This window comes from Tamandua tetradactyla, chromosome 25 (genome assembly GCF_023851605.1).
Source record: "Tamandua tetradactyla isolate mTamTet1 chromosome 25, mTamTet1.pri, whole genome shotgun sequence".
Lineage (NCBI taxonomy): Eukaryota > Metazoa > Chordata > Mammalia > Pilosa > Myrmecophagidae > Tamandua > Tamandua tetradactyla.
The window spans coordinates 20,743,995-20,756,269 of record NC_135351.1 but is presented as its reverse complement, the minus strand read 5'-3'; the positions used below and the strand labels follow the sequence as shown (position 1 = coordinate 20,756,269).

General features: G+C 31.6%; 1 protein-coding gene across 2 annotated transcripts in view; it reads left to right on the top strand.

Moving 5' to 3' along the window:
* The window catches only part of NUP153 (nucleoporin 153), a 99,133-nt gene that overhangs the window by 49,140 nt on the left and 37,718 nt on the right, over positions 1 to 12,275 (top strand). For both annotated transcript variants that reach the window (XM_077143417.1, XM_077143415.1), the window contains exons 6-11: positions 4,183 to 4,299; positions 4,389 to 4,433; positions 4,546 to 4,599; positions 6,625 to 6,771; positions 9,510 to 9,562; positions 9,792 to 9,918. In XM_077143417.1, the coding sequence (XP_076999532.1) occupies positions 4,183 to 4,299; positions 4,389 to 4,433; positions 4,546 to 4,599; positions 6,625 to 6,771; positions 9,510 to 9,562; positions 9,792 to 9,918 (543 nt within the window). The remainder of the gene's footprint in view (positions 1 to 4,182; positions 4,300 to 4,388; positions 4,434 to 4,545; positions 4,600 to 6,624; positions 6,772 to 9,509; positions 9,563 to 9,791; positions 9,919 to 12,275) is intronic.

Genomic DNA, 12,275 nt, shown 5'->3' with positions numbered 1-12,275 from the left:
TAACTCCCAAAACTTTCTTTGTGCATCTCTATAGTTAACCCCTCCCATTTCCACTCTTTAGGAATCACTGAACTGTTTTCTTTCATGGTAATTTTGGTTTTTCCAGAATGTCATATAAGGCTGTAATCATACATCCTTTTGAATCTGGTTCACTTCACTTAGTGTAATGCATTTGAGATCAATCTCAGTTTTCTCATGCATTCATTTGGATCTTTTATATTGCTGAGTAGTTTGATTATAATACAGTTTGTTATAATACAGATTGTTTCCATTTTACCAGTCCAATATACATGATTTTTTCCCAGTTTTTGGTAATTATGAATAAAGCTGTCATGGCCATTTTATGTGAAAACTAATTTTCATTTTTATTGGATATGTACCTAGGAGTTGGTTTGCTGGGTTTTATGGTAAGTATATATTAAACCTTAAAATACACTGCCAAACTTTTTCAGTGGCTGGTGCCATTTTGCATTCTCACCTGCAATGTAAGAGAATTCCAGTTCCTCTGTATCACCGCCAGCACTTGGTCTTGTCAGTTTTTTGTTTCTTATTTAAGCCTTTCTGAGAGGCATGTGGTGGTAACTCCAACTTACAGTTTTAATTTTGCATTTTCCTAATTACTAATGATGTTGAGTACCTTTCCATGTGCTTTTTTACCTTCCATATATCTTTGGTGAAGTGTCTTCAAATCTTTTGGTTTTTTTAATTGGGTTGTTTGTTTTCTTATTAATGAGTTTAGGGATCTGCAGTTAGGATAAGATTCCTTTATTATGTGTTTTTAAAATATATTTTCCCATTCTCTTGTTTGTTTTCTTATTTACCTAGCAGTGTCTTTTTAAGAGCAGATGCCTTTATTTTTTATGACATCCACTGTATCAATTTTTTTCCTTCCATGGTTCATGCTTTTAGTATTGTATCTAAGATAGCTTTGCCTAACCCAAGTTCACAGAGATTTTCCCCTAAAATTTTTGTTTTAGGCTTTAATTTATGCCTATGGCTCATTTTGTGTTGTTTTTGTATGTGGTGTGAGGCATGAATCAGGAAGTTTAATTTAACATATGGAACATCCAGTTATTCTAGTATTATGTGTTTAGAAGACTTTCCCTTCCTCTGTTGAATTGCCTTTGCATCTTCATGGAAAATCAGCTGACCATAAATGTGACTCTTATTTCTGGACTTTTTTTTTTTTTAAACATCCATGTGTATATCCTTTTGTTAATACTGTTTGGGCAATGTACTGTTGTAGTAAGTCTTGAAATCAGATAATATGAGTCCTCCAAGTTTGTTCTTTACAAACTTGTCTTGGCTTTCCTAGGTCCTTTGCTTTTACATAAAATTTTAGAATCAGCTTGTTGGTTTCTATAAAGTCTTCTGGAACTTTGATTGTGGTTCCAGTGAATCTAAAGATCAATTTGGGGAGAATGGACATTTTAATATTGTCTTCTAATCCATTAACCTGATATATTTCCATTTACATAGATCTTTTAAGATTTCACTCATTAATGTTTTGTAGTTTTCAGCATAAAGACCTTGCATGCATTTTGTTAGGTCTAAAATATTTCATTATTTGGTAATGGTCAAAAAGAAATAGTTAACCTGATTGGACCTGCATTTACTAAATAAATTGAATTTATAGTTAAAATTTCTTCCAACAAAGAAAACTTCAGGTCCACTTAGCTTCTCTTGAGAATTCTACCAAACACGTAAGAAAGAGATAATACCAGTTCTATACACTCTTCTATATAATAGGAGGGTATATTTCCCAACTCATTTTATGAGGCCAAATTACCCTAAATCAAAACTGCAACAGAGACATAAGAATCTTACAGACCAGTATCTCTCATGAATGTAGACGTAAACATCTTCTACAAAATATTTGCAAATTGAATCTAGCATACATCAAAAATGATACTACACCATCATCAGGTGGGGTTTATCCTGGGATTCTAAGGTTCAGTAGTCACAAATTAATATAATCTACCACCTAAATGTACTGAGGAAGAAAAACCATATGAATATCTCCATAGATGCAGAAAAAAAGTTAAAACGTTCAACCCAACTCAGTATCCATTCATGATAACAATTCTCAGCAAACCTAGGAATAGGTGTGATCCTCCTCACACCTACAGGTTCATAGTTAATGATGAAAGAATGAGTACAGCCTCATGATTGGCAAGAATTCAAGGATGTCTGCTTTCATTAATTATTCTTAGTGTCTTACTAAGCCAATACAGTAAGAAAGAAAAAGAAATATTAGGCATATAAATCAGAAAAGAAGAAATAAAGTATTAATTCCTTTTCATAGGCAACATGCTTATCTACTAGAAAATTCTAAGAATCTGCAAAAAAAGCTACCAGAACTAATTAATTTTGTAAGAGCACAGAATACAAGGTTGATATACAAAATCACTTGTATTTACATATATTGGCAATGAACAATTAGATAGTTTAATCTAATGTTTTGTGTGTACATTGTTATGGTACTTTTATTTTACATTATAGATTTTGACATTTTAATGATGAAGTAATATTTTAAGCATGTAGATTCTTTGAGAGAGAAATCCACGTAAAGATGTTAAATGACTAATGTAGAAATGGCATTGAAACCAGTATATTTCTAGATTTGTCTTTTCTCTAGAGTAGTTACTTGTTTTCCTAACTATAGAGTACTTCTGTGTGTAATTAACAGTAATTATGAGGCTTATTTCCATGTGTGTGTTTTTATGAAGGGTAATAGTTTGTAATAAGTGTTAACTGGATGTTGGTTATACAGGGAAATTTTTCTAAAGCTTAAGCCATATCAGCTAACTCTGACTTAAATTTTTTTACTTAAAATATTACTCATGTTAGTAGAAGATGGTACAGGCCTGTGATTCATAGAATAACCTACATGAGACCATGTTCTTACTGCTACTCCTCTTGCAACTAGAGTCCTATACTCTTTAATGCTGAGTTCTGATATACCCTTAGAATCTTTAGATTTTCAAGTATTTATATAATTAATAATTGCAGTGACATCTATTTGCTATTCTTTTCCTAGCGTGTTCAAGTTGTGCAGCATATTAAAGATTGTCTAATTCAGTTCCATTTTATTGATTTGTGAATTGAAGCCCTGACTGGACAGTAGATGTGATATATAGACTTGTATTTTTCTGGATGATATTTTAATGTTGCCTCATGTTTACAAAAGCCTCCAGCCTGAATGGCAATTCCTAATCCAGTACCAAGTTCTAAATAAAATTAAAAGTTTTTTTTAGAATATCACAGCTATTCTGAGAATTTAATGAGTGTTTGATATCAGAGAAATAATAATTATTAAAGTAGTTAAGGCTCAGTTTCTTCAGATAGTAACTGTTTTGAAAAAATTATATTTTGTGATATATATCTTTTTAAAAATGTCAATCATTATAGGGATTATATCGAGAAGAAATAGTTTAGCAAAACCTCTTTGTTTAATGATAGCCACTTGGCTATCATTGAAAAAATGAAGTGTTTTCATTTGAATTTATAAACATTTGCTTGGGTGTTAGAGTACTTGTCTATTCCTTTAAAGGTTTTCCTCTCCTAATCTGAATTTTAAGAAAGTTAAAACATCATTTATTAAAAAACAGCTTGGATATTAAAATTTTTTCTTTTGTAAAATTTTGAGAAAGTCATTAATTTACTACTATACTAGCAGTTTATGTTTAACAGTGTTAAATTTTTTTAATTTCCTTTGAAATTGATTCTATACTCTCTTTGATTAGCTACATTGGAAGGTATTCTAATAAAAAATTATAAAATACCCATGATAAGTAACTGATATTTTAGTACAGTTCTCATTAATTTAATGTTCTTCCATTTAAATATCAGAGGTAAATGAATCAAGATAAAATTAGAACTACCAATGTCCCATTTTTCCCATTTCATTTAGCTGGCAGATGTTTCTTTAGAGTGATACATGCTATCTTACTTTTTTCTGATTGTAAAAATAAATTTCTTAGCTAGGGAATTTGAATTTGCAAGAAAGACAAACAGAAAAAAAGTAATTTTTAATGATACCACCATGAGATAAATTGCTGTTGACACGTTAATCCTTAGTTCACTTTGGACATCCATTTTATTTTATGTTTTTATTGCATGAAATATGTACGTTAGATAAGATTTTTACATTCCAGCAAATAATTTTGGTTTACTTTATAGGCACCAGTTAGAAGACAGATGAAAGCTAAGCAACTCAGTGCACAATCTTACGGTGTGACTAGTTCAACAGCTCGGCGAATATTGCAATCTTTAGAGAAGATGTCAAGCCCTCTAGCGGTAAATTTTTAAAATCACCATTAAATCCCATTAAGTTACTCTTGAGTTTAGAGAACATATTAATTTTGCTGTTATTTCAACATTAACAGGATGCAAAAAGAATCCCTTCTGTTGTTTCCTCTCCCCTGAATTCCGTAAGTTGACTTTTAATAAACCTCTTAAAAATACTATCAAAAAATTTTTTTTACTAATGAACGTCATTTTTCAGTGTTTTGCCATCCATTCTAAAGCTATTTTATCTTTCAGCCTCTTGACAGGAGTGGGATAGATTTTACAGATTTTCGGGCTAGAAGTGTTAAGGTAAGACCTCTTTAATATTTATTTTAGGTAGTAGCAGTTTTATTTTGTATTTTTAAATTGGCAGATATATAAATTAAACTTATTTGATAATCATTAGGGAACATGTTTGAAAGTAAATAAAGTTTTTTACTTGAAATAACAGTTCTCCTCAAGGCCTCTATACAATGCTATATATATATGCGTGTGTATATATATATGTAGTGGTAGATCTAGTTCATCAGTAAATTTTGCTTTTTTTGGTATCTCTGTCTTCAGGGTCTTGGTAGTCTTTACAGGTTATTCTTAATTTTGAAAAATAAAAATAGTAGTGAACAGAACTTGAAGTGCTTAGTATCAGTGAACTAAAACCCTTACTGAATGTAGTCATCTTTGTAAATTTAATGCACTAACCAACATTATGTCAAATCTATTATGTATAATAGAGTTTCAAATTAGCACATCTGTCAGCCAAAATGTTCAAAAATGTTGTATTTAACAAAAAATGTAATATAGCTTATATCTTGATATTCTTTTAGTGTATTCCATTTGCTTAAAATTAGCTTTGGAAATCACTGTGGAGAAGTGAAAGACAAATAGGATTAAAGAGATATCTTTCTTATTAGTTGTATTGTGGCTAGTGAAGTAGTCTTTAGGAGATGCATATTCCCAGATCCTTATTTGTGGAAGCATTCATTGTAACATCAAGTTCCCCAAAGGTAATTAATAAAACTGTCATAATTAATTGCGGGTACTATATACAAGGTGTTTGTAAGTTATTATTATTAAGAGTCCGATGCAGAGAAGGAAAGCTAAAATTGAGTTTTCTCTTGGAATAGAGTAGCTTGTCAGTTTTTTGAGTTTCCTAGAAATTTGTTGTCATACAAGAGGTAATCCCTTATTAAGCGGTTGTGATGGGATTCATTTAAGCTGTTAGCTGCTTTTCTCAATGAGCACATTAATATTGAATTGCTTTTTTAAAAGTACATTAAAAAATTGTGCCATATTATAAATAAGGGCTCATCAATAAAAAATTTTACTAATGGGTGAGTGTGATAGCAATAAAATTTTATCAGTGGTGCTAGGTAATATAAAGGCCAGAATACAATATTGTACTTCATGTTTCACGGGTTTATTCAGAACACCCTACAAACAGACTGTTTTATTGAGTTGTAGGTTCACACTTGTGATGAGGATTTAGGGAAGAGCTAGCTACATACAAAGACTTTGCCCTGGCACCCAGCACTCTTCCCAGCTGTGTCTGAGTGAAAGGACTCTATTCATAATATTTAAGCCTTTGGACAGATTAGAAGCTCTTGGCTTTAGTCATCTTTTATTATACCAACAGGATTTTTCTATCACTGTAGCAAGGGACCATTGACAAAACTTGGATGTCGATGTGCTTGGATAATAAAGTCAGTTTGTTTCATAATCTCTAAGTCTTAACAGTGTTTCATCAATTATATTTGAATTCAAGCTAATTTTTGGTTGGTTTCATTTTGTTTTTAAATGATCAGCGAAGGAAAATCAGCTTGGAGGAGATTTGTTCATATTTTTTGGAATTAAAATATTTTCATTGCGAGTTAAAAAATATTTGGGCCTGGAAAAAGTTAGCTAGTAATTTGAGGAAAATATGGCAAAATTAATTTTAAGTGATTTAGTTATAAATTGAGCCTCTAAGACTGAAATTTCTGGAGCTGTTTTGAATAAAGTTTCATTTTGTGTACTTGTATGTGTGTTCTTGTGTGTGAAAAGTCATTAAGTCTTTATTAAAATACAGTCTATACATGAGATTAATTTAAAATTATATAGATAAAGGTATGCAATTAAATAAACACATATATACGCTTTGTTCTGTTACTGTCAGTTTTTCCTCTTAAATTGGTTTGTATCCACTGGATATTTCTGTAGGGAGAGCAGTGATCTGTAGGCCACATTAGTTACTGTCAAACGTTCTTTAGATCTGCACTGTTTTATTTTAAAATAAATAAGTATATATATATATATATATGAGTGAAAGTTTGTCTTTGATTTCTGTTTACCTGTAAGGTGGATTCTCAGTATCCCCCTGTTCAGAGACTCATGACCCCAAAGCCAATTTCCATAGCAACAAGTCGAACTGTTTATTTTAAACCATCTCTGACCCCAACTCATGAATTGAGGAAGACTAATCAAAGAATAGTTAAAAAGCACAGTGTGAGTATGTGTTTTATTTTCACTGGTCTTTGGATATTGATTAGAATGGATAAAAATAATATACATGTGCTCCACTATTGCAGTCTATCAGCTAGATAATGCATAAAGTTTGTGATTTGATATGTGTTTAAAATAGCTGTCACCTTAATCAAATTCTAAAGTAGTGTTTACTAGTAAAGATTAGTATATGGTCACCATCTAGATTAAATCATTTTGCCAGACTTATTTTATCTTTGTTTCATTTGTTTTTGTTGGCATTGTTGTTCTTAAACTATCTGAAACTAAATGTTAGACATCATCTGTTTACCACGCATTTCTGAGTACTTTCTTATATTTATCACATTTTAAAAAAAGTTAATGTTAATTCTTTTTTAATACTATCTAATATCTATCTAGTCCACATTCAAATTTTTATAGCTGTTGTTTTGAATGAGGATCTCAATAAGATTCATAATTGCTTATGATTTTGTCCTTGCTGCCATCTCTGCCAATTTTTTAAAAAAATAATAGCTCTATTGATATATATATAACTCATATACCATACAGTTCATCTGATATGGTTCATCTGTTTGAAGTGTACGATTCAGTAGTTTTTAATATATTCAGAGTTATGCAACTATCACCACCATGTGTTTTAGAACATTTTCATTGTCTACCCTACTCCTTCACCCTCTGATCCCTGACCACTACTAATCTGCATTCTGTTTCTGAAGATTTGCCTGTTCTGGACATTGCATATAAATGGGATCATTCAGTATGTAGTCCTTTGTTTGAGACTGGCCTCTTTCACTTAGCACAGTGCTTCAAGGCTTATCAGTGTATCAGTATCAGTACTTCATTCCTTTTTGTGGCTGAATAATATTTCATTGCATGGATATAACAAGCATTTTTGTTTATCCAGTCATCAGTTTATGGACACTTTTTAGCTATAATGATCAATGCTGCTATGAACATTCATGTACAAGTTTTATGTGGACATGTGTTTTCATTTCTTCTGTGTTTATACCTAGGAGTGGAATTGGCCAAGGCATAATGGTTTTTGAAGAGACCAGGCCAGTTGTCTTATTAATGTCCTATATTCTGAGTTTGTTTGATTTCTTGTGGTATCATTTACAGTCATAATTATTTATTGTGTTTACATAGCATGTTACTGCTTGTGCTTTTACTTTTATTTAATCCTATGTGATAGTCATAATAATGTCTTGAAAAATTTAAAACTTAAAAGCTGAAAGAACAGTATAGTGATGAATGATTGCCCATGTTCTTTATCTTGATTTACATTTGTTAACATTTTGCTATGTTTTGTCTCTCATATTACTTATTAGTTGAGCTTTAAAATGTTGTTTAGTTTGAATGTAATTTCAGACTTAGACTTGTAAGAAAAATTCCAAGAACCTCATATTTTACATTTTCTGTATCTTTTTCTGTTTCCTTATAACCGTCGAATTCTCTTATATAACCTCAGAACTGTTATCAAAATCAAGAACTTAACATTGATAAGTTCTGAAATCTGGTCTACTGATTTTTAGAAATCACCAAATGCCCGAAAAGAAAAAAAATCTGAAATCAAATCTTGTATTTAGTTGTCATGTCTCTTTCATCTCCTTTAACTTAGAACAGTTCCTGAGTCTAAGTTTTTCTTGAATTTCATGGCATTGTTATTTTTGAAGAGTATAAGCTACTTATTGTGTAGAATGTCCTGCAGTTCGGGTTTGTCTGATATTTCCTCATGATTAGATTCTAATCTGTGCTTTTGGTCATATATAATCACAGAAGAGATGCTGGGTGAGCTCTCTCAGTGTATCAGTTGCTATCAATTAGTCCTGTTACTAGCAGTGTGATCGTTAGTTAGGGTGGTGTCTGGAATTTCTTCAACTTATAGTTACTAGTTTATCTTTTATAATTAATAGTATCTGTGGGAAGAAAATTTTGAAACTAGGTAAATATCCTTTTCAACCACTAGCTTTAGTGTTATTGATGATTTTTGTCTGAATCAATAATTAATTGTAGATTGCCATGTGGTAGTTCTCTAATTTCATCATTGCCTCTATTAGTTGACTTTCTGTTGTTGAGGGAGAGCTTTCCTTTATGTACTTATTTGCCTATGTGTTTACTTTTCTATATCAACTTGAACTTTTGTATTCAGTGGGTTACAGTTTGTTTTGTTGCTCTATTAGCATTATTAATTTGTTACTCACATTGCCCACATTTGCCCTTCGTACTGTCTCCTGTATCCTTTAATATGTCTCCATCATTTTTTGAGCACTGTTGCTATTTGATATTGTACAATAATCTAGGTTCATCTTGCACATTTCCTGTCACAGCTCTGTAATTAGCCATTTCTCCAAGGAGCCCTGGTTACTTTTAATGGAGGGAGTTGCAGAGAATCATTTCAAAAGGAATATCTTTGTAAATTTGCTTGTACACTTTACAGGCCAGAAAGAGAGACAAGTAAAAATGTTTTTGTGGTTGGTCTTTGTGTTAACTTTATCTGTAAACTACTATTTGGTTAAAAGTTCAGTTGTACTTAATGGCATTTTTTGTGTGTAGTCGCTCTATGCCTTTTGGTTACTGGTCAGAAGGCAGGTTGTAAGTTTCAAACCTTAGTATTCATTAATTTAGAAACCACCAAACTCTTGATTCCAAATATTAAAATTCATAGGTGTTTAAGAGCAGTGCTAAGAAAATTAGCCCAAATGAGCAAGCATGTAAATGTGGTATGTGTTCCTTTTTTCTAGACTCAATATGAAAAAAGTGTGACACTAGGACAAACTAGAGAAGAACAGGAAAGGTAAATGTCATTTTGCATACAGCTAGACTTCTTCATATTTAAGTATGTTTAATGTTTTTACTAAAAAAATAGAAACTTCACCAAAAATCTGTCCATTTTAAAAATCACTTTCAGCTGTACATTTATTTTCTTAACTATTAACAGTTCTTGCTTTTATATGTGTAGTTATGTAACAAGCTATGGACTAGAGCAGTTTATCACTTGTTTTAATTTTCTTTTTCTTTACTAGTGGCTTTTCATATCCAAATTACAATTTGCCTGCAGCCAATGGATTATCTTCTGCAATAGGTAGTGGAGGCGGCAAAATAAGACGAGAGAGAGCACGCCTCATTGCATCTAAACTGCCAGTGGAGGAGGTAGGGTTTTATATGCTTTAATACTCTTGAAGTTTATTAAAAGATTTGATATAGTGGTGGGATGGGAGACCCAGCACAAAATTTGCCATTGAAACAGTCCCTTCAAAATATGTGTTTTTCATTTATGGAAGCCATATAGATACATTTGCTAATAAAAGTTGAGTTGATAAGGTAAAAAAATAACAATGTTTTTCAGAACTTCCAGGCTTTTTTACCACTTTTACTGTGACTACACAGAAAACCTAAACTAGTACTTTAAGTTTCATAAAAATCTCTAATTCTTCAAATTGCAATTTAAATTATTTAACCCTTGGGGTGTTTCTGTGTATAGTTTAGATTTGTCTGTTTCTGAACTTTAGAAATAAATTTCTAAATAGAATAGACATAAATATATTAATATTGTTTATATTCTCACTTGCCTTTTCTCCATATTAGTTATGAAATTCTTCAGTGTTGTTGAAAGTAGCTGTAAGTTATTTGATTTCACTGCTATATGCTTATCCAGTATGAAGGTGTGCCACAATTAATCCACTGTGTCACTGTACATTTGGCTTGTTCCTGTTTTTTGTTACTAGAATACATACTAAAATGTGAATGTTTATGCACTTCTTTCCCTGTGTGCATATGCAATATTTTCTCTAATAAGGTATTTATTGAGAAATGTAATTATTGGATTATAGGGGATGATATACATCTTCAAATTTATAAGCTATTACCATATTGTTCTTCAGACTTGTTTTACTGTTTAACATTCCCACATGAAAGTAGGATAGATCTCTGTTCTCTTAATCCTACTCATACATGATTTTATAGATTTTTAAAATTTTGTCAGTATGATAGATGTGAAGTGGATTGCCATTCTAGTTTTATTTTGCATTTTCATGTTTACTAGAGAGGTGGGTAGGGGCATCTTTTTGTGTATTTCTTGTCCATTTGAGTTTCCTGTTCTGGAAATTGCCTTGTTTGTATCCTTTTCCATTTTTTCTATTACATTCTTTCTTTTTTGCTGGAAAGAGTTCTTATTTATTCTGAACATGACAGAGTAACAGAGATTAATCAAAGATTTTTAACCCTTAAAAGATAAACGCCCAGGAACAGATGGGCCATTCTTTCTTTTTGACTAGAGGCTATTCTGTTGTTTATTTTAAAACTATATTTAGTTGAATGCAGATCTTCTTTAAAATGCATTTGAGTCCAGCTGTATCATTTACATTTTGATACATATTGCTTTCATTTGTTGTTTGTTCCTCAATAAAATTTCATGTGTTGAAGTTTTTTTTTTTTTAATTAAAGAAGTTTTAGGTTTACGGGCACATCATGTATAAACTAGAGTTCCCATGCTGCCCTAATACACCCTGCATTAGCTGGTACACTAGTTACAATTGATGACAGTACATTTTTATCATAATATTATTAACTGTAGTCCATCATTACAATAGGGTTCACTATGTTGTACAGTTCTGTATTTTTTGAAACTTTCATTCTGGTAACTTATATACAACCTAAAATTTCTCCATTTAACCACATTCCAACATATAATTCAGTGCTGTTAATTACGTTCACATTGTTATGCTACCACCGTAATCCATAACCAGAACTTGACCACATAGAAACTGTACAGTTTAAATATTAATTCCCTACCCTAGCCCTGTCCCCTGGTAACTTATATTCTAGATTCGGACTCCCTGAGTTTGCTTATTCAAGTCATTTCATGTTAGTGAGGACATACAGTATATGTTCTTTAGTATGCTTACACATTTTTCCAAGATTCATCCATGTTGTTACATGTTGTCAGAACTTCATTCCTTTTCACCGCTGAATAATGTTCCATGATGTATGTATGTGTGTGTGTGTGTGTATGCTTGCTACATTTTATTTATCCATTCGCCAGTTGATGGTCACTTGGATTATTTCCATCTTTTAGCAGTTGTGAATAATGCCACTGTGTGCAGATATCTGAGTCTCCCTGCTTTCAGATTTTCTAGGTATACACCTAGAAGTGGGTTGCCAGGTCCTACAGTAATTCTGTACTTAACTTCCTAAGGAACTGCCACACTGTCTTCAGAGTGACTGCACCATTTTACATTCCCACCAATAATGAATGAAGGTTCCTATTTCTCTGCTTCCTTGCCAATATTTGCATTTTTTTAAAATAGTAGGCCTTCTGTTGGGTTTCAGATGGCATATCGTTGTGGTTTTGATTTGCATTTCCCTGATGGCTAATGATGTTGAGCCTCTTTTCGTGTGCTTTTTGGTCATTTGTGTATTTTTAAAGAAATGTCTATTCAAGTCTTTTCCTATTTTAAAAATAGGTTGTCTGTCTTTTTATTGTTGAGTAATAGGATTTTTTATATCTT